The sequence below is a fragment of the Chlorocebus sabaeus genome, chromosome 16, assembly GCF_047675955.1.
Source record: "Chlorocebus sabaeus isolate Y175 chromosome 16, mChlSab1.0.hap1, whole genome shotgun sequence".
NCBI lineage: Eukaryota > Metazoa > Chordata > Mammalia > Primates > Cercopithecidae > Chlorocebus > Chlorocebus sabaeus.
Window position 1 is genome coordinate 78,327,348 of NC_132919.1, and position 26,307 is coordinate 78,353,654.

The 26,307-nt window shown below is 47.2% G+C and overlaps 1 protein-coding gene across 2 annotated transcripts in view; it reads left to right on the forward strand.

Annotated features, from left to right (window-relative positions):
• The window catches only part of RPTOR (regulatory associated protein of MTOR complex 1), a 411,638-nt gene that overhangs the window by 175,605 nt on the left and 209,726 nt on the right, over positions 1 to 26,307 (forward strand). For both annotated transcript variants that reach the window (XM_008013198.3, XM_073005477.1), the window contains exon 5: positions 7,551 to 7,697. In XM_008013198.3, the coding sequence (XP_008011389.1) occupies positions 7,551 to 7,697 (147 nt within the window). The remainder of the gene's footprint in view (positions 1 to 7,550; positions 7,698 to 26,307) is intronic.

Below are 26,307 nucleotides of genomic sequence, written 5' to 3' on the forward strand. Positions count from 1 at the left end.
TTTGGTGATACTACTGAATAACGTTGTTTTTTCTAGCTTTCTCTGTAATACGATTTTTGCAGTAAATAAATAGAGAGCATGTGATTAGAGGAGGCTCTCTGTTGGGGGGACCTTGAAGTAAGAACAAGGCTAAAGAGGGATGTTTAGTTTCTGCAAGAGGTAACTTACGTCTGTAGTTAGAAGAAGGGGGTTGCTGAAGAAAGTATAAATCACTGGAGTAAAGGATGAGAAATGGGAAGGTATGAGAAGATCATTCAGTACAGAGATAGAGCGTTTGACTTGGCAAGCCCAAGCACACCTCTCTGAGACGTGGGAGGGAAGGAGAGGTGAATACAAATGTGGCAGAGCTTTGAAGCTGGACATGAGAGCTGGTTCCCCCTGGAGCCTGTCTCCTGTTCAGTGAGAAGCCAGGCCATGTCCTGAGAGGTGGGGGCCGTGAGTGCCAGGATGCAAGGGTCAGGAGAGAGGAGACATGGCAACCCACCCCCTTCCTCATGTTTACTGTCTGGCATAGTTGGCATTTTTCTTTATGTTGAGGAAAATGCTGCTATGATCTGATTAGTAGGTGCTGAATACCCCAGTTTGTATAAAGTAGGATGGTATCTTTGCAGGGCTAATGAAATGACCAAATCAGGTTTGGGTAAGGCCACCTGGAGATCCGTGTCCTTCAGCTGATGGCAGTCTTCCCGTGCATCCCAGCGATCCACAGAGATGCTTGCAAATTCTCGCATCCCAACAGCGGCAATGCCAGAAATTTCCAGGCTCATATCTACCTGCTCAGCCTCTGGGGTTGGGGTTGGGACACCCCACCTGCCCTTCCAGAGGGTGACTGTCTGCACCTGTCTGATGTGCCCCCCCCGCTCCCTCCTCTGTGCAGTGTCAGAGCTGCTGTGCCTGGATCTGAGGGGGCGCGGTGGGAGGGGAAGACGCCCACACGACCCTTGTGCTTGCCTTTTCAGCTGGAGCACGGGGTGGTGGCACGTGTTGTTCTGCCCGCCCCACCCACTGGATGCAAACTTCCTGAGGCCAGGGCTTCTTCCTGCCACGCCTTGCCACCACGCCCCTTGCCTCCCCTGGGACATTCTCTTCTTTGTAGTCATCTGTTTGGTGTGTGAGGGATTTTGCGTTTTGTCTTCTGCCCTGTAATTTAAAGGGATAAAACGCTCACGTTTAACTTAAGCCAAAACCCAGTTTCAGTCTTTCCACCAGAAATCCCTGAGATGTGGAATAGTGGGAAGCTCCTTGGAGGCTGCTGGGCTGCTGGGCTGCACTCTGTGGGAAGATGGCCTGCAGGCTTCAGTGGGCTGGGCTCTCCTGGCCATGGCTGCCTTGGTGGCTAACTCAGGCTGCGGCGACAGACTAGTGAGGCAGGCGGACTCTTCCCCTGATGTTTAATATCACCTGACAGATAAAGTGGATTTGTAATGAATAAATTATCTAAAACCCATTTCTATTTCTTTGTTTGAAATGAAAACATGGCCTTGAATATGTTTCTTGGAGAGAAAGAAGAGACGCTTTGATTGGGAATTCTCTGTACTTTTAGTTTTGGGTCAAGAAGAAACGAAAACCATTGGCCACAAGCTCTTGGGTGTTCCAGGCAGCCTTCAGTGTATTCAGGGGGCTTCTCCGTTCTCGGCTGGTGTGGGTTGGTGCAGCCGGGATGACAGGAATATTCCACAGGACAACGAGGAGTGACTGTACTGTGGACGTTGTTTCTGTCCCTGCAGCCGGGGCTGTGAGGCTGCAGGCTGCCGTTTGCTGGTTTGCAGGGCCATAATTCTGGCCTGGAGCTTGACAAACGACCCAGGACCTCTGAGATGGGAAATGAGGTCTGCACCCCCTGTTCTAATCAGGATTCGCTGTCAAAGGTCATTTTCCACACTGTGGCTTAATAGAGTTGGTTTTATATTCCCTGAGGGATACAGACTTCCAAATGGTTGCAGTCTCACTAACTGTAATGTATACAGCTCGCGTTTGGAAGGAAATCAGCTCTCCTTCAAGGCAGCAGCTCTCAACCAGGAAAACTTTTCCCCTCAGGGGACACTGGGATATTGGCAGTGTCCAGCGACCTGGAGACTGTCACATCCAGGTATGCGGGGTGGCTCGGTGGTGCTGCGGAAGATTGTGTGGTGCACAGGACAGCCCCACAAGGAGTGACCCGGACCCAAATGGCCCTGGTGCTGAGAGGGACAGACGCCGCTCACAGAGAAGCAACCACAGAGACCCGCGTCCAAGCAGGCTTCTCAGGGCAGGTGGGGCCGGGAAAGCCGTTCCGTGGCGCAGCATCCCAGTGGCTCTTACGGGGTGAAAGCCCCTCTTAGAACTAAAAGTCCTGAAGCCGAGACCAACTGGGGCCATCCGCAGCCCTGTGCCGTGCTGTCTCCTGGACGCACGCTGGGAGCTGGAGACGGTCTAGCCTCCGCAGGACTGGGCCCCGAGGACCCCGCCTGTAACCTGGCGCTGGCTGCCTGCAGATCACGGGGCGTGGAGGGAGAGGCTGCCAGTGCTGTCCTAGTGCAGCAGCACCTCGTGGTCACGACGGATCATCTTTCTGAACTTTGCACCTCAGACATTTAAAATGGAGATTTTGATTTTGGCAAATGTGGGAAATAGATTTCAGCTCAAAAAGCAGGACCTGAGAACATGGTGTGTTAAAGTGTCTTTCATCTCATGGCACTTTGCAGCCTTGGGACCCTCAGACTTGTACCTAGAAGGTAGTAAAGATGACAGCAGCCCCCGTTTCACTGATAGTGGCTCAGAGGACATTGTGAGATGGCTGGAGGGTCAGGTGGCTGTAGGGTCAGGGCTGGGCAAGTTGTATTCAGATGCTGTTCGCTAAGCCCAGAACATTATAGGAGGTAAATAAATAGCACACAGTGTTCTGGGGGTAGGAAGATGAACCCATTTCCCAGGCTGCTGCCAAAATCCTTTCTCCTGTCAGCGTGGGAGGTGACCCTGCCCAATTGAAGGACGTCTTTTGGCCCTTCTTTCCCCTGGCAGCAGCATGGAAGTGGGTGGGGGAGGAGAGGAGCACACTTCCTCCCACCCCTGGGGACTTGTGAGTGCAGTCTGCAAGCTCTGACCCCAGGAGGAAGCGTGGTGAAGTGCACTTCTGACCACGTCACGCTCCAAGAACATGGACGCTGCACCTCTGACCACGTCATGCTCCGAGAACGTGGACGCTGCACCTCTGACCACGTCACGCTCCAAGAACGTGGACGCTGGACTTCTGACCACATCACGCTCCGAGAACGTGGACACTGCACCTCTGACCACGTCACACTCCGAGAACGTGGACACTGCACCTCTGACCATGACCACATCATGTTCTGAGAATGTGGACGCCAGACTTCTGACTACGTCACGCTCCGAGAACATGGACACTGCGTCTCCGACCATGACCACGTCTTGTTGTGAGAACGTGGATGCTGGACTTCTGACCACGTCACGCTCCGAGAACGTGGACGCTGCACCTCTGACCACGTCACGCTCCGAGAACGTGGACACTGCACCTCTGACCATGACCACATCGTGTTCTGAGAATGCGGATGCCAGACTTCTGACCACGTCACGCTCCGAGAACGTGGACACTGCATCTCCGACCATAACCACGTCTTGTGAGAACGTGGACGCTGGGCTTCTGACCATGTCATGCTCCGAGAATGTGGACGCTGCACCTCTGACCACGTCATGCTCTGAGAACGTGGACGCTGCACCTCTGACCACGTCACGCTCCGAGAATGTGGACGCTACACCTCTGACCATGTCACACTCCGAGAATGTGGACGCTGCACCTCTGATCACATTGTGCTCCGAGAACGTGGACATTGCACCTGTGACCATGACCACGTCGTGTCCTGAGAACGTGGACTCCTAACTTCTGACTACGTCATGCTCCGAGAATGTGGACGCTACACCTCTGACCACATCATGCTCCGAGAACGTGGATACTGCACCTCTGACCATGTCACGCTCTGAGAACATGGATGCTGCACCTCTGACCATGTCACACTCCGAGAACGTGGATGCTGCACCTCTGGCCACGTCATGCTCCAAGAACGTGGACGCTGCACCTCTGACCATGACCACATCATGTTCTGAGAACGTGGACACTGGACTTCTGACCACGTCATGCTCCAAGAACGTGGACGCTGCACCTCTGACCACGTCACGCTCTGAGAACGTGGATGCTGCACCTCTGACCACGTCATGCTCCGAGAATGTGGATGCTGCACTTCTGACCATGTCGCGCTGGCCAGAATTTGGCTGCGGGACAGACTTCACTGGAAAGGAAACTGGGCAATGTGCTCAGCTACAACTGCTTTAGAAGAGAGACAAAATCAGATACAGACTAGCAGTCTCTACCACACTGGCATTTAGATAATTTGCAGCTTTTCTGCCAGCCAAAACATTTCATGTACAAATGCAAGTATTTCTATAGGGTGGATATCTTGAAGTAGTCAGAAGGAATGTGCCTTTAAAATTTTTATAAGTACTTCCCAATTGCCTTCTGTAAAAGCTTCATTAATTTACATTCCCACCATTGATGAATGAGTGCCCTGCATCCTTCAACAATGGGGCATTATTCACATTTTATCCTGCTTTCCAGTTTGCTGGATAAAAGTGGAATGGATGGATGGGTGGAGGGATGGGTGGATGGATGGATGGATGGATGGATGGATGGATGGATGGATGGATCGATAGGTAGATAGATAGATTCTCATTGTAATTTGCATTTCTAATCAGGAGCATGAAACTCAGAGTCATTGATGATTCCTCTTTCTTCTGTGAATGGACTGTTTGTGTGTTTTGCCTGTTTGTTGTTGTTTCGTCCCTTTGTTGATCTGCAGCAGAAGTTTATATGAGACACATCTAAAAACTTCCCTGTCATGTACTGTGTACCTCCTTTCTTTAAAATTGCTAGTCACTGATATGTGTCTTTATTAGAATTACAGATTTTTTATCTTACTGTATCAGTCAGTCTCAAGACTTAGTAGGTTTTGTGACTTGCTTAATTAAGACCTTTCATATGCCAAAATAAATGAAAATTTTTTTGTGCTTTTACATTTAGGTTTTCAGTCCACTCTGGTGTGTGTGTGTGTGTGTGTGTGTGTGTGTGTGTGTGTGTGTGTCATATAGCAATACCAAATGGTGGGTTAGAGTTTCCAGCATCACTTATTGAATTGTTAATTCTTTCTTTGCAGATTTAAAATACTGTCCTCGTTAGAGTTACATGTGTGTCTCTGTTTCTGGGCTCTCTCTTTTCTGTTGATTTGTTTGTCTCCCTCACTAATACCATCCTGTAATTACTATAGATTTATAGTATCTTTAATATCTGGCAGTGTGAGTCCCTATTCATTATTCTTTATTAATTTTTGTTTTACTCTTGTGCTTTTTTTCCTCTCTTCTGTACTCTGTAATCGTCTTGTGAAATTCCATTAATGGGAAAAACCAGCAGATATTTTGATTAGGCTTGCACTGACTGTTTGGATTCATTAGGCAAGAACTGACATCTCTCAAATCCTTCAGTGGGTCTATTTACAGAGAGCATTTCCAGGAGTTCTGTTACAGTGGTGCTTATAAGCAGCCCACCAAACGCAGACAGTTTAACAACATTTTCGGTAGAGTGGGGTGCTGCCCGTGATGTACATGTCTCCACACACCCCGCACACACCTGGGCTGTTGGTAGCCTGCGTCCTCACGTCTGAGATACGACTTAGGTCTGAGATGTAGCTCATGTCTGAAATGTAACTTTTGTCTGCTTCTTTGCTGTGCACGGACAAAGCTTCTGCAGGCTGCCTCTGTGCCATACTTCCCCAGGCTTTGCTTGATCTTCTGGCCTTCTGTCCCTTTTCTCTTGAGTTATAAACAATCCAGGCAGTGCTAGCGGCAGGATGTGTGGCTTAGCTGCTAAGAAACAAGCTCACTTTTGCTGGGGGTTTGATTTTTGCCGATTTCTGGGAATTTCATTTCTGCCACAGCTTCACTACTCACACTCTTGATGTCCAAGGAAAGGTAAATAATGAACGTGTTCTGTGGAGAATTCCTTAAAAGTGTTAGCTTTGTGTGCGGATTGTAAGTGTTTCTCAGGTGAGATGAGAACATTCTTCTCTGCATTTACAGAATCACTAGTGTCTGTTCAAGGGCTGAACAGTACAGTGTGTTCGGAAAAATGTTTCACTTAGCGGATTAGTGTTAGTAGGTTATTGTTCTGCGATTGAAATACATTTATACAGCCAAACCCACTTATACCCCTTAAGTATGATCTTTCAGAAGTCATCTCAATGACAAAGTGCTTATGGGCCTCTCGGAAATTAAAGGGACAGTGGCATGCAAATTGGAGGACCCGACCAACTCTTCAGAGCTCCCCTCCCTTGTAAATGAGGTGTGTGTTGTGTTATATAAACACAGAGATGAGACAGAGTAAAAGGACAAATGGAGACATGGAGTGATGAGCACATGTGTGAGGCAGCTGTGGATATATGGAGGGAGGCCCTGCAGTGGGAACTCAGACAGCTGTGAGACCTATGGAGGGAGGTCCCATGGTGGGAACTGAGACAGCCGTGAGATCCATGGAGGGAGGTCCCATGGTGGGAACTGAGGCAGCTGTGAGACCCATGGAGGGAGGCCCCGCGGTGGGAACTGAGGCAGCTGTGGATTCATGGAGGGAGGCCCCACGGTGGGAGCTCAGACAGCTGTGGATATATGGAGGGAGGCCCCGCGGTGGGAACTGAGCTGTGAGATCCATGGAGGGAGGCCCCACGGTGGGAACTGAGATAGCTGTGGATCCGTGGAGGGAGGCCCCGTGGTGGGAACTGAGGCAGCTGTGGATCCATGGAGGGAGGTCCCGTGGTGGGAACTGAGGCAGCTGTGGGTCCATGGAGGGGGGTCCCACGGTGGGAACTGGGCTGTGGGGTCCATGCAGGGAGGCCCCGCAGTGGCAACTGAGACAAGTTTAAGGAGTTGACCAGCAGCTGAACCCAGCGGCAGCTGCGGAGGAGCCTGGGGCTCGGGATGATGACTTCGGCAGCCACCTGGTGCGGGCACTACTGGAGTAAAGCAGCATCTGAGGAGATGTGGAGAAGTTCAGTTTGATGGTTTTGGTTTTTGTTTTTGGAGACTGAGTCTCGCTCTGTTGCCCAGGCTTGAGTACAATGGTGCAATCTTGGCTCACTGTAACCTCCGCCTCCCGGGTTCAAGTGATTCTCCTGCCTCAGCTTCCCAAGTTGCTGGGTTTACAGGCGCCCTTCACCACGTCTGGCTAATTTTGTATTTTTCGTAGAGAGTGGGTTTCACCATGTTGGTCAGGCTGGTCTCGAACTCCTGACCTCAGGTGATCCGCCCGCCTCAGCCTCCCAAAGTGCTGGGATTACACGTGTGAGCCACTGCACCTGGCCGGTTTACTGTTTTTATCGTTTTGTGTAAAGGCTAACTCAGCGTCTCTCCAGCAACCAGGCTCAATGTGTGTGCCTTTTGTGACGTGCAGTACTCACCAGCAGCCCGTATTCCTGAGATGCACATGTAACGCGCGCACTTTGTGTGTTTTCTAGAACTACACGCAGTACATCCCTCTGTCCATATATGACCTGCAGACATGGATGGGCAGCCCGTCGATCTTCGTCTATGACTGCTCCAACGCTGGCTTGATCGTCAAGTCCTTCAAGCAGTTCGCACTACAGCGGGAGCAGGAGCTGGAGGTGAGCGCTCTGGTGCTCGGAGAGCGGTGCTGGGTTTGCTTTTGTTTTCCCTGGGGGTGGGGTTTGGGTGGGGAGGTTGGGAGGTGTTGGACATTCTCTGAATGGAGCAGGGCTCAGAATGCCAAGGGCAGGATGGCATATTCAATACCGGGAGCGAGGGAGGCACTCAGCACACTTTTATTTTTGAAACATGTTCTGTTACAGCCCAGGCTGGAGTGCGGTGGTGCCATCTCCGGGCACTGCAGCGTCTGTCACCTGAGCCCAAGCAATCTTCCCTTCTCAGCCTTCCGAGAGGTTGAGACTACAGGTGCACACGCCATGCCGCCACGCCTAGCTAATTTTTGTAGTTTTTGTAGAGGTGGGGTTTCGCCATGTTTCTCAGGCTGGTTTCAAACTCCTGAGCTCAAGCAATGCATGTGCCTCAGCCTGCAAAGTTCTGGAATTACAGGCTTGAGCCACTGTGCCCAGCCCAGTACAAACTTAACAGGCTTATTTTTACATCTCATTTTACTCAATGTCGTTTTTAATCCAAACATCAATTGATAACATTAATAGGGTTGATTTGTGCCCCAACAGTCTCTGCCTCCAAGATAAATGTGAAAATAAAGCAGACACGTTTATTTTAGGAGACGTGGACCCACAGCTTCAGTTCCACGGTCTTCACTTCCACCAGTGCCTTTGTTACTGCCCCAGTTTCTTTTTCTGTTGTGTTAAAAAAAAAAAATCCGCGACAACCACTAAGCTAAAATGATAGAAAACAAACGAAAACAGCTGCCATTGGTAGCTCCCACTTCAAAAAGCGGAGAACCTCTGCACCGCTCTGATAATGAAGAGACATTTCGCTTGGTTGTTTTAATTAATATTTGATGTTTGAATTAAACAGTGAATTCTGAGGACAAATTGAAGAGGCAGTTTCAATTAAGAGGCCTCCATCTTGTGGCCTGCACGAGAGTGTCAGAACGAAACCTTTTGCAGCCTCCAGGGGGTCATGAGTTCTGACTGGTTGCAGTATAAGAAATTCTCAATTTAGGAGCAAAAATGGTCTTGAGTATGTTTCCTCAAGCCTTTTTGAGTATATTCCATTTTAATGTATTATGCTTTCACATTTCATCAGAGGAAAGTGCTGAAACAATCGGCAACAAAATTTGAAATTCTGTTTGGTAGACTTTCATGTTAATGTGTGTAGAGTTGAATATTTTATATTTGTTAAGTCTTTATGTGAGACAGTGCAAAAGAGTGATAAGTATAATGTGCTTTGTCCGTGAAAAAGGGTCCACCTGCAACACGTTTGTTTGTTTTCTGTGATGAGGGAAAGAAAGATCAAGGTTTGTATGATCAAATTTTTTCCCTTGCTTTTAGGCATTTCATCTTGGTTTACCCAGGGGATAGGTTATCTAATGAGCATTAAGGAACTCAAAGCATTGAGAGGTAATTTATTTTTCCTTGCATCAAGTAATAAATATTGCCACAAAAAAAAGAGGCAGATTTTTACATTTATAATATGTAAATAAAAATGCCACAGAATCCTTCCTGAGTTCACCAGATTTATGGGCTGTAGAGTGGCTAAGGGAAAGACCAATCCATCAGCCTTAGTTAATTAAAACATGTTAAATAGAGACCCGCTCCCCTTTCAGCATAAGACCAGCACCTCCAGCTCATGCATAATATCAAATGTTTGCATCCCAGCGCTCTGAGCATGTGCTCCGGCAGTACCGTGTGTGCTCGCTGTATGTTGCCAGGGATTAATCCGCCTAAGACACTGTTCGTTTCATCAAGTGTAACAGAAAAGATTCCCATGCATCTTTTTTTAGGGGAAAAAAAAATGTTTAATTGACTCATTCCACACGAAAGAGATCAGATGAAAAATATGTTAACCGAGTTGGCAAATAGATGGCAAGGCAATGCGATACCGTATGTCTTTAATTAGCTCTGATTTTTATCTTCCTTCTTTAATTACAATGTAGATTAGTCTTGTGTGTTTCTATTACACTTACTATTATTGGTTATTGTTCACTTGGTCTCTTACATAAACAGTGGAAATTAAAATGGTAAAATTAGCTCCTAACTAATATCTTAATGTTCATTTAGTCATTTTACTATCTGCTAGAGAAACAGCAGTCCTGTGCAGCCTGTTAGGGTTTTTCTTTTAAAATATTTTTTGCCTCTTTACAGCTGGTCAAGTTCTTTATAAATTTACAATACGTTTTAATACTTTCTATTGTATGACATGTGAGCTGAAAGAAATTGACAGGTGAATGATTTGTTCTAGTGTTAAAGAATTGATTAAATGTAATGCAAGAAAATGGTTATTTGAACCAGAAAGCCTCCAAATAATAAACATTAACACAAACATGAGTGACATACATGTTAAGAGATGATGATCAGCTTTCATATTCTTAGTGGCACAGTGCTTGTCCTGGGACCAGGAGGTTTATTTATCGTGTGCTTCTCTCTCAGGAGTGCCGTAGGTAGAGTAGAAGAGGACTTCATCAAAGCACAGATACAGTGTTGCACACACATCAGACCATCAGAGCCAGAAAATGGCATCTCCGTCACTCAGTAATCCTGCTTATATTTGTCATTGTGTCATATTTCTTTGTAATTTAAAAATTAAGGATAATATTCAAGTCTCTCCGCTTTCAGTCTTCTTTTATAAATATTTATTTTTACCAAATTAGTATATGCCATGGTTTGAAAAATAATACAGAAGGTTTATGATGAATAAAATAGTTCCCGGCCCCACACTTTCTCTGCTGAGAATCTGTGACCAAAGGCACCTCCTTTCCCTGTTTCCATTTCTAGTTCTTCCAAAGGGTGTCTCCTTCTCTGTAGATGACATGCTGAGACCACTGCTTCTTGATTCGTCGATTTGAGGTTATCTGTGGGCTTTCTCTTAGGGTACAAACCAAGAACAGAGCTGCCATTAAGTCCTGTTTAAAGAATGGAGAAACGATGTGAAAGCCTGTTAGCAAAGAAGTCGATTCCATGTAGATTACATGCTGGTTTAAATTCCTATGTATTCAATAGTGAATTCTAAAGAGAAAATTCTAGATTGAAGAGGCTGCGTCACTCACGACACCTTCTTGCTTTCCCTCTTATTCCCTCTGTTGGGTGTCTCTATACTTTGTAACCTTTGCGGTTTTGAGTAATATCCTTATGCTTATATTTCTGGTTTTATCAGTAATGGGTCATTTATTCCATTTTCAAAGCTCTTAGCTTCCTTGTACTTTCTTCTCCTTTTTTTTTTTTTTTTTTTTTTACAGCTTCTGTTATCTGCACTTTTTGCGATTGTCTGTCGTTCTCTGACCACGATTAACACCTCTGTGCTTGAGTGGAGATTGATTCTATAGGAAGACAAGCATTAAACCTTGTTACCTGATTATGGCCACATAAATATTGCTCACTTAGTGGCTAAATAGAGTAGAGTACTGTGATTTCCATTTTTATAACTGTTTCTGTTTGTTTGCTTGCTTTTCCTGGACATTTCCTATTTTCTTCTTGAATTATCTACCGTTACCACTTCCACCACTGATAGATCTGTAAGGAGAGCGGCAGAGCACAGAAGGCACCCTCTCCCCTCGTGTCTTTCCTGCCTCGCTCAGCCGATGGTGCCTGTGGCCTCCTCCCCAGCGTCAGCTGGCTCCCCTTTGTAACTCTCCGGGATCCATCCCTGTGTCTAGATCCCGCTACTTCCCCTCTCTCGATTTTCTCCGTTGTTCTAGAGGAAATCCTCAAGCACCACCCTAAGAAAGGATGTTTGGCAATCTGAGACCGTCAGTATTTGAAGCAGTGGAAGTAATGAAAAATCTCATTACTGGGTTTTAGACAAATAGCAGTTTGTCTTTTTCACTAATAAGGTTTCTGAGGCAAATGATTGACTTTTCAGCAGTGCCCCTGGAGACCAGGCATCCTTGGCCGGCTGGCTTTATCCTCATGGTTGCGATATGCCCACCACATCTGCAGGTGTTCCTGCAGGTCTCCTGCTTGGGAGGCAGGAGAAAGTGGGGAAGGAGCAGTGCTGGCCACAGCTGTCTCTTTTATAAGGAAAGAACAGCCCGCCCTCTGTGTCTGTGGCTTCCACATCCTTGGAGTCAACTAACTGTGGCTCCAAGACATTCAGAAAAAAAAATTGCACTGTACTGAACATGTACACTTTCTCTCACCATTATTCCCTAAACAGTACAGTATAACAACTGTGTTTACAGCATTCACATTGTAGTAGATGTTATAAGTAATCTAGAGATGATTTGAAGTACACCAAAGTCTGTGTGTAGGTTACATGCAAGCACCACACCATTTTTTATCTGTGCGTTGGCAGATTTTGGCATCTATGGGGGTCTAGGAACCAATACCCTGGGGATATTGAGGGATGACTGTGACAAGTCGACTTCACTTTAGATGAAGTTGGCCAGAGCCAGGTCACGCAGCACCCCAGCTGTGGTTGAGGAGTGGCTAAAGGGAGTGGACTTGGGGGTATCTGTGAGATGATCCACTGAGGACCATCAGCCACATTGCCTGGGTAATGTCATCATTCTAACTACATCCATTATCCATAGTGTAGATATGGAATGTGAGGCAGTTTTCAGCCTTCCAATGGTAGCACTATTACTACTTGCAGTGGATGAGTAGATGTTCTTGATAAGTCTGCCACCTCCATCCAGATAAACGCCATAAGAGGAATATTTATAGTCATCGTACACAGTATATGTATTGACTGAGTTAGAGAGAAAAAAGAGAATTCAAATGTTTTTGTAACAACTTTTATCTTGGATACTAAATCCTTAGCCTATAAACTAGAAAGGAAGGTGAAGTCTTAAAGACACAGATGCTCTTGGAAACAGAGCCCATGAAGTCTTGTCCATCAGTTTCTTCTAGTGGATATTTCTCAAGGGCAGTCCAACTCACCATCACTGAAGACGGCAGTCAAGCCCGGAGTGAAATCTAGGTGAGTTTCTCTTCTTTTTAATGGGAGGCCAGTAGCGAATTCGGTTGGTGGTAAAGACAATAACGCCTTTCTTCTGATGGGACAGCACAGGCTTGACTGCTCTAGTAAGTTTTGTTCTGCATGTAGCCATCTTCGTTTGGTTTGGGGCTGGAGCATAGGCAAGTTCTTGGTGGGAGCCATGAAAATAGCCTGAGAATGACTTCTGGAGAAGAAGTTGCTGTTCTGTCAGAAGAGTCTTGTATGAAAGTTCAGCTCTGGCTGGTGCGGTGGCTCATGCCTGTGTAATCCCAGCACTTTGGAAGGCCGAGGTGGGCAGATGGCTTAAGTCCAGGAGTTCAAGACCAGCCTGGGCAGCATAGCAAAACCCCATCTCTACAAAAAATACAAAAGTTAGCCAGCTGTAGTGACGTGCACGTGTCATCCCAGCTACTCTGGAGACCAAGGTGGAAGGGTTGCTTGAGCTCAGAGTTGGAGGCTGCAGTGAGCCGTGATTGTGCCACCGCACTTCAGCCTGGGCAATAGAGTGAGACCCCTATCTCTTTAAAAAAAAAAAAAGTTCAGCCTGTGGATCACGGGCACAATTCACTTCTCCACTCTTCCCCCACACTCTACAAGCCTTTTCTCAGGATGCTTCCAAGTAAATCATGTTTGTATGGTGTCTCTAAACACGATTGTGTGGTCCAGTCCAGCCACCTCTAGCAGTACACTCCCAAAGCACAGAAACCTGTCAAATGGTCACTCACTGCCACGGCGAGAAGCTTGCTTGGGTCTGCAGCATCCCCGAAGCTGCAGTGACTTAACTGCCGCCCCCGCTCCGCCCCCCCACCAATGTGAAAACCGATAGATGATACATTGGCTTCCTGCATTGATCCCTGTAACTAAATTTTATGTCAAATAAATATTGTAATTCTGCCAAAAATGACTAACGTCTAGAATCTTCAAGTTTCCTCAAAAACATTAAATGCGTGTCTCACAGAACTAAGGTACTCATGTTCTGAAATCTTTGTCATTCCTTTGCTACTCCTGTAGATGGGCACACTGCATGCCTGGCATGGAATTCTGCAGCAAAAGGCAGTTCTCAGGCTGAAGGTTGTGATTGTAGTGATTGCTGAATACCATCAGTTAGTTCTTTGGGTACCTCTCAACAGGTGTGTTTCTTGATCACCGTTTCCTAAATTGGAATTTGTGTGTGTGAGTTTGCAAATCTTCTCCACGGACTTGCCGTTGTCATGGCATCTGTGATTCAGAGGAGGGATCTGCAGTGCTGATTCCACGGTAGCTCAGGCTCGCCTGTGTTTCTCTTTCAAACGATGATTTTCATAAGTGCTTCCCCTGTAATCTCATAGTTGGTTGTTTGTAGGCAGTAGGGACACGAGCTGTCATCTGTTATGTCACAACTGTATTGTCAAGTGACACTAATTTTTAGGTTTTAAAAAGATGCTTTCCTCTTTTCTAAGTTATCTCTGTTTCCTCCAGCATAGGTTTTTTTTTTTTTTGCTTTGGTTAATTTTGATGATTCTCTCCCATACTAGAGGTATGTGATGATTTTACTGTTTCTCATATTTAAGAACGAAGAGACGCTGCCCATCACTGCGTGTCTGTGTCAGAAGTGCTGGCCAGAGGGCTTTGCTCAATGGGAAGTAGGGGACGCTGTCTGCTGCACTGGGGACTCACTGACGCCCCCACGCTGAGGTCTTTATTTCTCTGGGCTCTAAACGACCACACTAGCTGCCTTTAATTTTCCCCAGATACGTCAGTAACTCTCTTTAGAGGAAAAAAACTCCACCACCACCCTGAGTGCTTTCTGGGGAGGGTGGTGGTGGAGGATCATTGCAGGACACCTGGCTTCAGGCACGCAGGTGAGACGTTGGCTCTCCTGATGGCAGGTCTTCAGGTAACCCATGCCTTCCAGCCTACACCATTCCAGGCTTGGGCACAGGGGCCGCCTTCCCACTTCCCTTCTCTGTATGCATCCTAGACACTTTCAATTCTTCTTTTTAACAAAAGTTGGCCAAAGTCATTTTACATACCTTATGGTTTATTTATAGTAAGCTGTAAGAACCCATACTTGTGAAGGTTTTCAAAACATTAGAATATCTGCTCCCTGGTGTTAAGAGATTTGTAATGTAGTTGAAGCACATATATTCATTCTTTCTCTCTCTGTCTCTCTCTCTCTCTCTCTCTCTCACACACACACACACACACACACACACACACACACTCCATCACCACCACCACCTCCACAACAACCGAAGAGAAGCATTTTTCATTTAGCAGAAATGCTACCATTTCCACTGTCTATGGCAGAAGGGGAGGTCATCCAAAACATACAGTAGAAACCCCTTTAATTGGAATCCACAGAACGACCATCCCCAAAGCACCGCTGGGAAGAATGAAGCCACTGTGAGAGGTTAAGAGGATAGTGGGGCAGGGCTGGCGCTTAGAGTGGACTGGCAAGCTGACTTGCCAATCAGAAAGGAAATAGGTCACAGGAAAAGGGGGGGGGAAACACAGGCCCAGGGAAGATGAGGTCCACGCCTGCCAGGGTGCTGGGAGGGCAGCCCCACAGGGAGCAGGCAGCAGGAGCTACCCAGCCTGGCACCATGTACCTGGCAGGCCTCGGGCTGTGGACACCCTCGCCTTTGGTTTGTGTGACGTCTCACGGTTGGTGGGACATTTGTGCCATTTCATCCATCTTCAGTCTGCACAGCTGAGCTAAATGTGACCGCCAAAGCTTTTGCTGCTTCTCTGTGCCCATGCACCGTCCCTTTCTGTGGTTTGCATGGGGAGATAAAGGTCTTTTCTGTTGGCACCTTTCACAACTCCCAGTCCTAGAATTTGGAGGCTTCAGTAAAAAGAAAAGTGATTTCTCTGCATAAAAGATTTAAGAACCTTTACCGCTGATGATCTTAAATGAAATTCACAGACACAGCAAAGCGTATCATTAGCACAGACAACTTCCAGAGTGCAACTGAAGTTCTCCTTTCTTCACAAATGCTTTCCCGAGCCTGAAATCTTCCTCGGCTGACCTGATACAGTAATCTCCTACACAGCGGCTTTGACAATTATGCGTTGTCTTGTAGCCTCTCTTCTATTGTTGTCAGCTTACTTTACATCTGTTGTGTAAACCTGTCAGGAGTGCCTCATGTTAAATTGATGCTCAGGAAGGATCTGTAGATTTGACTAGATAAATATATATTTGAATAAACTACCTTTAGTTGTCTTCTTTAGATGTATCTATGATGCATTAAATATATTTGATCTTTAATTGATTTGTATGAAATGTGACAAGAAACAAAGAAAACTTGATTAACCTTAATCCATGAATACAATATACTATTTGCGCTTGTCACAAAACTAGGAGCTTTCCCCAAATTCTTAGAGTTTAACCTTTTTTTTTTCCCCCTAATTTCGTCTATTTAAAAGTATTATCTGAAATTGCTTGATGTTCTGGATCACAGATGATGGCCAGCACTATGAGATGCAGAATGGGACACTGTGATCCCAGCAGGATCCATCTGCCTGGCGCTGCTTGCTGTCGCAGGAACACTTCTGCACCCAACACTGAGGCCGAGGGGGCTCACCCTGCCCCGACACTGAGGCAGATGTCTTTCACAAGGGATTCACAAGGGATCCTGGTGACACAGGGCAGTGGAGTTTCTGGCTGAAGGTGGAGCCTCATGAGAGGAGAGGGGCAAATGGGAAGTAAGTGCTTTCACTGAACACTGAGGTCAGAAACACGGAAGAGGTGTTCATTCTCACCCATCCTCTCCAGCATCACACGATAAGCCCGTTTGCTCAGAAGGCAAGGGCAGGAAACAGGCGTAGAGATCAGAAAAGTAGAAGTTAGACCATCTTTTCTTGAAGATGCAGTGATCACCCGTGTTGAAATGTCAGCCGTAAGTATCACCTTGGGATTTACAGAACACTCCATCCAACAGCAGCCAATACACACACTTTTCCAATGTCCGTGGAACATTAATCAAGGTCGGTCATAAAATAAACCTCAACAAGTTTTAAACAACACAGAATGTGTTCTTTAACCACAAGAGAATCAGCTACACGTCAATAAACACAAGAGAAAAATCTATGAAAAAAATTAAACAACGTATTTCTAAATAATGGGTCAGAAGCCTCAAGGGAAATTTTTAAAAAATACATAGAATTAGATGAAAATAGAATATACAACATATCTGTATTTATAGGATGCAGATAAAGCAGTATTGAAAGAGAAATTTATAGCACTAAAATGCTTGTGTTAGAAAAGAGGAAAGATATCAAATTATTAATATAAATTCCTGCTTCAAGATATTGGAAGAGTAAAATAACCGAAAACAGTCAGAAGAAAGGAAATGATAAAGAGCAGAAATCATTGAAATTGAAAACAGAAAAACAATGGAGAAATATCAAAAGCTGATTCTCAGAAAAAATCAATAAAATGGATACATTCCTAGCAATACTAACAACAGAGAAGAATCAAGAGGGAGATGGGAAAATCTCTACAGATCCTGCAGCCATTCAAAGAATAATGAACTTTACACTCTTAAATTCAGCAACTTAGAGGAAACGGACCAATTCCTCGAAAATCCCCAGCTACCAAAATTCAACCAATTGACTGTTCTGAGTATTATCTGTTCAGCATTAGATAATCTGAATAATCCTAGAATCATGAAAGAAATTGAATTTGTTGTTTGATTCTAATTGTCTGAAACATAAATCTCCAGGCATACGTGGTTTCACTGGAGACTGTTGCCAAACATTTAAAAAGAACAAGCACTTCCAGAAGATAGAAGGGTTGGGAACACATTTCAATTCATTTTATGAGGCTATTATTATCCTAATGCCAAAACCAGACACACCGTTCACAAAGAAAATAAAAAACAGCAAACCAGTATCTGTCACAAACTTAGATGCCGAAATCCTCAAACACAATAATAGCAAATCAGTCTAGCAATTTATAAAAGGAATTATATACTGTGACTTAGTGGGAATTTTTTACAGCTGTAGAAGTCTAGCTTAGTGTTTAAAAATTAATTATGTACTTCGTACCAACAGACTAAAGATGAAAAATCATATGATCCTATCAATTGATGCGGAAAACTCTTTCAACAAAACACAACACTTATTCATGAGAGAGAGAGAAAAAAAAACTTGCAGTAAACTAAGAATAGAGAAGAACTTCAATTAGATTTTTTAAAAATCTGTAAAAACCTACAGCCATCCTTTTATTTACCAGTAAAAGATTGAATATTTCCCCCTTAAGATTGGAAGCAAGGCAAGGATATCCATTCTTATCACTGTTATTCAATAGAAGTACTGGAGATTCTAGCCAGTGCAATAAGACAAGAAAAAGACATCATTGATTATCAGGGAAATGCAAATCAAAACTACAGTGAGGTGCTACTTCATGCCACTAGGGTGGCAGCAATAAAACAGATGGGTAATAACAAGTGTTGGTGAGGATGTTGAGAGATTGGAATCCTTGCACACTGCTGGTGGGAATGTAAAATGGTACGGTGCTTCAGAAAATAGTCTGGCAAGGTTCTCAAGATGTGAAACTGAGGGTTAGCCCGTGACCCAGCAGGAGAGTGGCGTGCACTGTAGAATAGCACTTGGCCCATGCTAGGCACTCAGCTGACCCCTGCTGGCTTGGCTAATGAGCAGACTAACAAGACTCCTGCCTGGCAGTGTGGGGGCTCCGAGTGGAGGGTGGTGCTGGTGTGAGGGCCATCCAGGTGGAGGGCAGTGCAGGAGGCCGTGGCAGGTGGTGGCAGTGCTTGGACTAAGGTGGTAGATGTTGGCAAGGCAAATGTTTGCATCAGGGGTTCATTGTGAAGGACGAGTGATTTGCACAAGTGAAGGATGAAGGTTAGATGGAGGACGCAAGCAAAAGAAGTTAAAGGCAACACCAGTGTTTTTGGCCTGGGTGGAATGGAGCGGCTGTCTCCTGAGCCAGGAGGACCACGAGGCTAGAGGCTGGATGGAGGTCTTGGGGTGTAGGACACAAGAGCTCTGCTCAGGCAGTGTGGGGTGTGAGGTCCCATCAGAGATGTTTGTTCAGCATCTCCTGTAAATTAGGAAGGGTGACAGGGCATACAGCAGCACACAAGTGGACAAACCCTGGCTGTACTTTCCTGAGAGTGCATCAGAAGGTGGTCAATGTCATCCTGGAACAGACAATGACTGAAGCCACGGGGTGGTGACGAGCCCCCATGTGGTTCGTGTGGCTGGAGAGGAGAGGCCAGTCGAGGCCTGTGCTCGGTGGTGTGTGTAGAGTCTGGTAAATGGAGAGGCACTGACAGACCAGACCAGAGAAGTAGCCGGGGAGTTGGAGGGAAACCAGGACTCATGGCCTCAGGAAGTCAGGAAAAGCCTCAGGAAAGCCTTCTAGAAGTAGGGACCGTTTGCTGATTGCTGTGCTGCTGAGCGGCTCACACGATGAGGACTGAGGATGGACTGTTGCGTTTGTGGACACAGGGCCATAGCTGGACTTAACAAAAGCAGTTTCAGCGCAGGGTGGTGGGCTCTCATGTGATTCTAAACTATCCAAGCGAGGGTGGGCGATGCTGTGTGGAAGCTCCTGAGGGTGGTTTGTTTTCTTTACATGGACATTATGAGAGCATGTGTTTGTGCTAATGGGAGTAACCTGGCAGAGAGGGAAAAGCTGATGCTGATGTGTGGGAGAGAGAGAGAGCTCATGAGGGTGGCCCTTAAGTAGGTGTGAAGGGAACAGCATCCAGTACATGAGGGGAGGAGCTGGCTGGAGGAGGAGCGTGGACCGTGGTCATTTCGGAGGGAGATGGCAGCACATGCGCACAGAGGCCAGGTTTGGAGGAAGGGTGAAGACACACAGCACAATCGAGTACAGGAGGAGCAGGTACACACACATACACACACGTATGTAAGCACATGCACATACGGGCATGTGCACATACACATGCACGTAGACAACATATGCACACATGTACACGTATACTCACCTACATTTACATACATATATGTACACAGAGATATGCACATAGACATGCATAGATGCCACACACATGTGCACATGGACACACATATACACATACATGTCCACACATGTACATATACACACATGCACATACACATACAGTTGTATACCCAGAGACACATAGACACACATATATACATGCATGTGCACACATACAGACATGCACATGTGCACAGACACATGCACACATACATGCACATATACACACCCATACACCTATATACACATATATACATGCCTACCTATACATACATAAATATACACACATATACATGCACACAGAAACATGGACACATACACACATGCACACATACATACACAGGTACATGCTCATACAGACAGACGTGCACATCTACACATTCACCTATATACACATGGAGTCCTGTATACTCACATGCATACATACACATGTATATACATGTTGACACCTAAACACATACACACACATACACATACTGCTTTTGGTGCCATGCCACAGCACATTCCTAGTGCTTCACATACGTTCCTTTCTAATTGGTGTTTGTTTTGGAAGGTGGAGTGAGTACGTGTGTCTGGATCCGGCCTTATTAGATTGTCCTTTGCGCGCTGGGAATAACACCCACTTTCTGCTCAGCTCTTCCTAGTTTCTCCAGCTTTCCCTCTCCTCCTTGTTAACAGAATTGGAACCCTTCCTGTCTTCCTGTCTCTCTCCTGAAATTAGCCAAGGCTCTCTCTCTTATACTCAGTTCATTAGAGTTAAGTAAGCAGAAACACAGCAGCTGATGATGAACGAAATGTTTCCGGGGGTGAAGGCACCCATCTGGCAGGGGGCAGGGCCCTCTTGCAGGTTCCGCCATGCAGAGAAGAAGCCGCAAGGACCGAGGGTGGCCAGAAGGAGATGTCTGACCTGAGCTGTAGAACATAAGAAGTTGGCAGCATAAAGACAGGTAGGAAAGGCACGTCAGTGACAGAGGCAGGAGAGGCCAGGACACATGATCCCCTTGTGTAGGGAGCTCCAGCAGTGTGCCCGGAGTGCTGGGCATTGCCAGGTCTGGAAGAGGTCATCAGTTTTTGGGAAAGGTGTCTGCGTGGGCTAGAAATCATGGAACAAATCATAAAGCCAGTAGTACTTTAAACCCAGTTGCTGCTTTTATAACTCACTTTGCTACTTTGCCCTTGGCAGCAAGGGTTGGGGGCACAGCCCTGGTTACTAGCACAGCCCTGGCTACTAACACAACCCTGGTTACTATCAGAGCACTGGCTGCTAGCACAGTCCTGGTTACTGGCACAGTCCTGGCTACTAGCCACCTCTGCTAGAGACTACCCGAAGAATATGCCATGAGTTAGCTCTTTCTCCCCCTCCTGCCACTGGTCAGCTAAGCCTTCCTCCTGAAAATCTCTTGTTGACAGAGAGAGTGCAGAATTTCCAGTATCTCCTTTAGTCGACTATGAGAGATATTAGCGTAATTTCTGGTTGACCATCTTCACAGAGTTGTAGAATGATCGCAGAGCATTTAGAAACTGTTGAGTTGCTAATAGCTAAGTGACTTTGAAATAATGAATGCTTCATTTAGGGGAAACTCAGGGTAATTGTGACAAACTGTTGTTATGAAGGGGCTGTAGCTGGGCTTGGAAGGGCAGGCTTGAGGCTTCTCCACGTCCTTGGAAGTCTTCATCCACCAGAAGGAGCTCCTTCTGCTCTCTCAGCCTGGATGTGATAGTTGCCAGCAATAGGCACAACTTGGTTTTTAAATTAAAATCTAATATTTGATGTACATAATTATATCAATGGTATATTAAAAATACGACTTCTGCTTTGCATCTGCTGTTTTTGGTACACTGTGTGTCACATGATAGATGCCACATTAATATCTTTGACTATTAATAGAGTTGGATAAGTAATACACTGACTCCTTTAGCAGCCTCAGCCTTTCTTTGAACTTTGCAAAGATGGCCATTGTAATTAGGTATTGTTGAATTGAGAATAAAAGTTACTTTAAGGCAGAACTAAAAGTGTTACTGAAGAGATGTTATTTTCAGAAAATACTTGGTAAAGACTCCTCTGGAGTTATTAGTACCATATCTCATTATAAAGATGCCTCTTATATGGATTTGAGAAGGGAAAGAAGCAGCCCAGTGTTAACGTTTTATTTAGAAAATGTGAGGCCGGGCGTGGTGGCTCATGCCTGTAATCCCAGCTCTTTGGGAGGCTGAAACAGGCGGATCACCTGAGGTTGGGAGTTTGAGACCAGCCTGGCCAACATTGGTGAAACCCAGTCTTTACTAAAAATACAAAATTAGCCTGATGTGGTGGCTCATGCCTGTAATCCCAGCTACTTGAGAGGCAGGAGAATCGCTTGAACCCGGGTGGTGGAGGTTGCAGTGAGCTGAGATCATGCCATTGCACTCCAGCCTGGGCGACAAGAGCAAAACTCCATCTCAAAAAAAAAAAAAAAACAAAGTGCCATTCAGGTGGTCCCCACTGCCCCCACAGCAGTGCTTTCTGCAGGGAGTGGATGGCAGGCCTGGGGTGAGCTGCCCGCTTACTTCGTGAACTGCGCGTGCACTGACTCCACGTTACCCACGCGTGGGGACGATGCAGCAGATGTCTTTTTTGGATCTGGTTGCTGTGTATCGCATCGCAAGACTTTTCTGGATCCTTCCCAAATCCTCCAGAAGACTCTGGAGAGCGTTTAAAGATGAGAATCTTTCTTGTGTTTGAGTCCCCGGGCTCCCCAGGAGAAACCCCATTGGGCACACTTCAGCCTGGGCTTGCTCTTCAGGAAAACCGTGGCTCCGGGCTGGAACTGGTCACTTTTAGGCCTGGGCACTGTTCACAAGCTTGGCCAATCCCAAGTACTCAGCCTTACACGCAGGCCTGCTTCTGAAAGATCGTTTCAGTTACAGGGTCAATATCTTAGATAAATGCAAAACCAAAACAATATATAGGAAATAACTCATCTGTTCAAATAGGTTTTTTTTTTTTCCTTGGGTTAGCCACCCTTAGAAGAATGTTCATTGGCAGAACGCTTTGGCTTGAATATCAGGATGTTTTTTAGAAATGCAATCGGTTTTGGCCGGGCGCAGTGGCTCAGGCCTGTAACCCCAGAACTTTGGGAGACCGAGGCAGGCGACTCACTTGAGGTCAGGAATTCGAGACCAGCCTGGCCAACATGGCGAAACCCTGTCTCTACTAAAATACAAAAATTAGCTGGATGTGTTGGTGGCCGGTGCCTGTGATCCCAGCTACTCAGGAGGCTGAGGCAGGCGAATCGCTTGAACCTGGAGGTGGAGGTTGCAGTGAGCCGAGATTGTGCCACTGCACTCCAGCCTAGGCGACAAAGCAAGACTCCCTCTCAAAAAAAAAAAAAAAAAAAGTGTGTGTGTGTGTATATATATATATATATACACACACACATATATATTTAATATATGTATTATTGGTTCTAATACACCTAAAGCAAAGAGCTCTCCTATGTACTCTTCCATACACCCAGTAGTGTGGTGGGAAAGAAGGAATTCAGCATGCTTCCTTCTGGGCCTGGCAGACAGGTACCAGGTGAGTGGAGCACTGTCATTGCCTGTCACCTGCTCTTGGAACCTCTGCAGTGAAAGGGCATGTCGTCTTGTCTATACATCAACGTGCTCTGGGGTCTTCTTAAGTAGGTGGGGTTTCTGTCAGTGATCACACTGAATCGGGAAGTGGAGTTTCTAGTAGGCATATTTGCGATAAAGCTCTTTCTACATCTACCTGTCCGACTGCTCACTTGGCAACCACAGAATGCTTGCAGTGTCCAGTGTGCTTCAGGAGGTGTTAGGCCAAGCGCCTGTGCATCTCAGGGTGCAGACTGAGATAGGCACAGCAGACACAAACCCAGCAGTGTCTGGACCACAGGGGGCTTTGCCTCTCCACTAGACAAGACACAGACTTCTTGGTCCCTAAGGAAGTCCCCTTCAAACCTGCTGAGTTCTCATGTGGCTCCTAAACACTGGAGACTCGCCCCACCACCCCATGCCTTCCTGTGTTCCAGTGCTGACTTGGAAGAAAGGTGGTGTTGGTATGAAAAGTGTTATATTTCAGAAGCTTGACACAAATGGTTGGCAGCAATGGAGGGACTGCAGTGTGTGTTTAGAGGCTGTGGTGGGAGGACTGTTGGATGGAGGGACTGCAGTGTGTGTTTAGAGGCTGTGGTGGGAGGACTGTTGGATGGAGGGACCGCAGTGTGTGTTTAGAGGCTGTGGTGGGAGGACTGTTGGATGGAGGGACTGCAGTGTTTAGAGGCTGTGGTGGGAGGACTGTTGGATGGATGGAGGGACTGCAGTGTGTGTTTAGAGGCTGTGGTGGGAGGACTGTTGGATGGATGGAGGGACTGCAGTGTTTAGAGGCTGTGGTGGGAGGACTGTTGGATGGATGGAGGGACTGCAGTGTGTGTTTAGAGGCTGTGGTGGGAGGACTGTTGGATGGATGGAGGGACTGCAGTGTGTGTTTAGAGGCTGTGGTGGGAGGACTGTTGGATGGAGGGACTGCAGTGTGTGTTTAGAGGCTGTGGTGGGAGGACTGTTGGATGGATGGAGGGACTGCAGTGTGTGTTTAGAGGCTGTGGTGGGAGGACTGTTGGATGGATGGAGGGACTGCAGTGTGTGTTTAGAGGCTGTGGTGGGAGGACTGTTGGATGGATGGAGGGACTGCAGTGTTTAGAGGCTGTGGTGGGAGGACTGTTGGATGGATGGAGGGACTGCAGTGTGTGTTTAGAGGCTGTGGTGGGAGGACTGTTGGATGGATGGAGGGACTGCAGTGTTTAGAGGCTGTGGTGGGAGGACTGTTGGATGGATGGAGGGACTGCAGTGTGTGTTTAGAGGCTGTGGTGGGAGGACTGTTGGATGGAGGGAGGGACTGCAGTGTGTGTTTAGAGGCTGTGGTGGGAGGACTGTTGGATGGATGGAGGGACTGCAGTGTGTGTTTAGAGGCTGTGGTGGGAGGACTGTTGGATGGATGGAGGGACTGCAGTGAGTGTTTAGAGGCTGTGGTGGGAGGAGCTGTTGGATGGATGGAGGGACTGCAGTGTGTGTTTAGAGGCTGTGGTGGGAGGACTGTTGGATGGAGGGACTGCAGTGTGTGTTTAGAGGCTGTGGTGGGAGGACTGTTGGATGGAGGGAGGGACTGCAGTGTGTGTTTAGAGGCTGTGGTGGGAGGACTGTTGGATGGAGGGAGGGACTGCAGTGTGTGTTTAGAGGCTGTGGTGGGAGGACTGTTGGATGGATGGAGGGACTGCAGTGTTTAGAGGCTGTGGTGGGAGGACTGTTGGATGGATGGAGGGACTGCAGTGTTTAGAGGCTGTGGTGGGAGGACTGTTGGATGGAGGGAGGGACTGCAGTGTGTGTTTAGAGGCTGTGGTGGGAGGACTGTTGGATGGATGGAGGGACTGCAGTGTGTGTTTAGAGGCTGTGGTGGGAGGACTGTTGGATGGATGGAGGGACTGCAGTGTTTAGAGGCTGTGGTGGGAGGACTGTTGGATGGAGGGAGGGACTGCAGTGTGTGTTTAGAGACTGTGGTGGGAGGACTGTTGGATGGAGGGACTGCAGTGTGTGTTTAGAGGCTGTGGTGGGAGGACTGTTGGATGGATGGAGGGACTGCAGTGTGTGTTTAGAGGCTGTGGTGGGAGGACTGTTGGATGGATGGAGGGACTGCAGTGTGTGTTTAGAGGCTGTGGTGGGAGGACTGTTGGATGGAGGGACTGCAGTGTGTGTTTAGAGGCTGTGGTGGGAGGACTGTTGGATGGATGGAGGGACTGCAGTGTTTAGAGGCTGTGGTGGGAGGACTGTTGGATGGATGGAGGGACTGCAGTGTGTGTTTAGAGGCTGTGGTGGGAGGACTGTTGGATGGATGGAGGGACTGCAGTGTGTGTTTAGAGGCTGTGGTGGGAGGACTGTTGGATGGAGGGACTGCAGTGTGTGTTTAGAGGCTGTGGTGGGAGGACTGTTGGATGGATGGAGGGACTGCAGTGTGTGTTTAGAGGCTGTGGTGGGAGGACTGTTGGATGGAGGGACTGCAGTGTGTGTTTAGAGGCTGTGGTGGGAGGACTGTTGGATGGAGGGACTGCAGTGTGTGTTTAGAGGCTGTGGTGGGAGGACTGTTGGATGGAGGGAGGGACTGCAGTGTGTGTTTAGAGGCTGTGGTGGGAGGACTGTTGGATGGAGGGACTGCAGTGTGTGTTTAGAGGCTGTGGTGGGAGGACTGTTGGATGGATGGAGGGACCGCAGTGTGTGTTTAGAGGCTGTGGTGGGAGGACTGTTGGATGGATGGAGGGACTGCAGTGTGTGTTTAGAGGCTGTGGTGGGAGGACTGTTGGATGGAGGGACTGCAGTGTGTGTTTAGAGGCTGTGGTGGGAGGACTGTTGGATGGAGGGAGGGACTGCAGTGTGTGTTTAGAGGCTGTGGTGGGAGGACTGTTGGATGGATGGAGGGACTGCAGTGTGTGTTTAGAGGCTGTGGTGGGAGGACTGTTGGATGGAGGGAGGGACTGCAGTGTGTGTTTAGAGGCTGTGGTGGGAGGACTGTTGGATGGATGGAGGGACTGCAGTGTTTAGAGGCTGTGGTGGGAGGACTGTTGGATGGATGGAGGGACTGCAGTGTTTAGAGGCTGTGGTGGGAGGACTGTTGGATGGAGGGA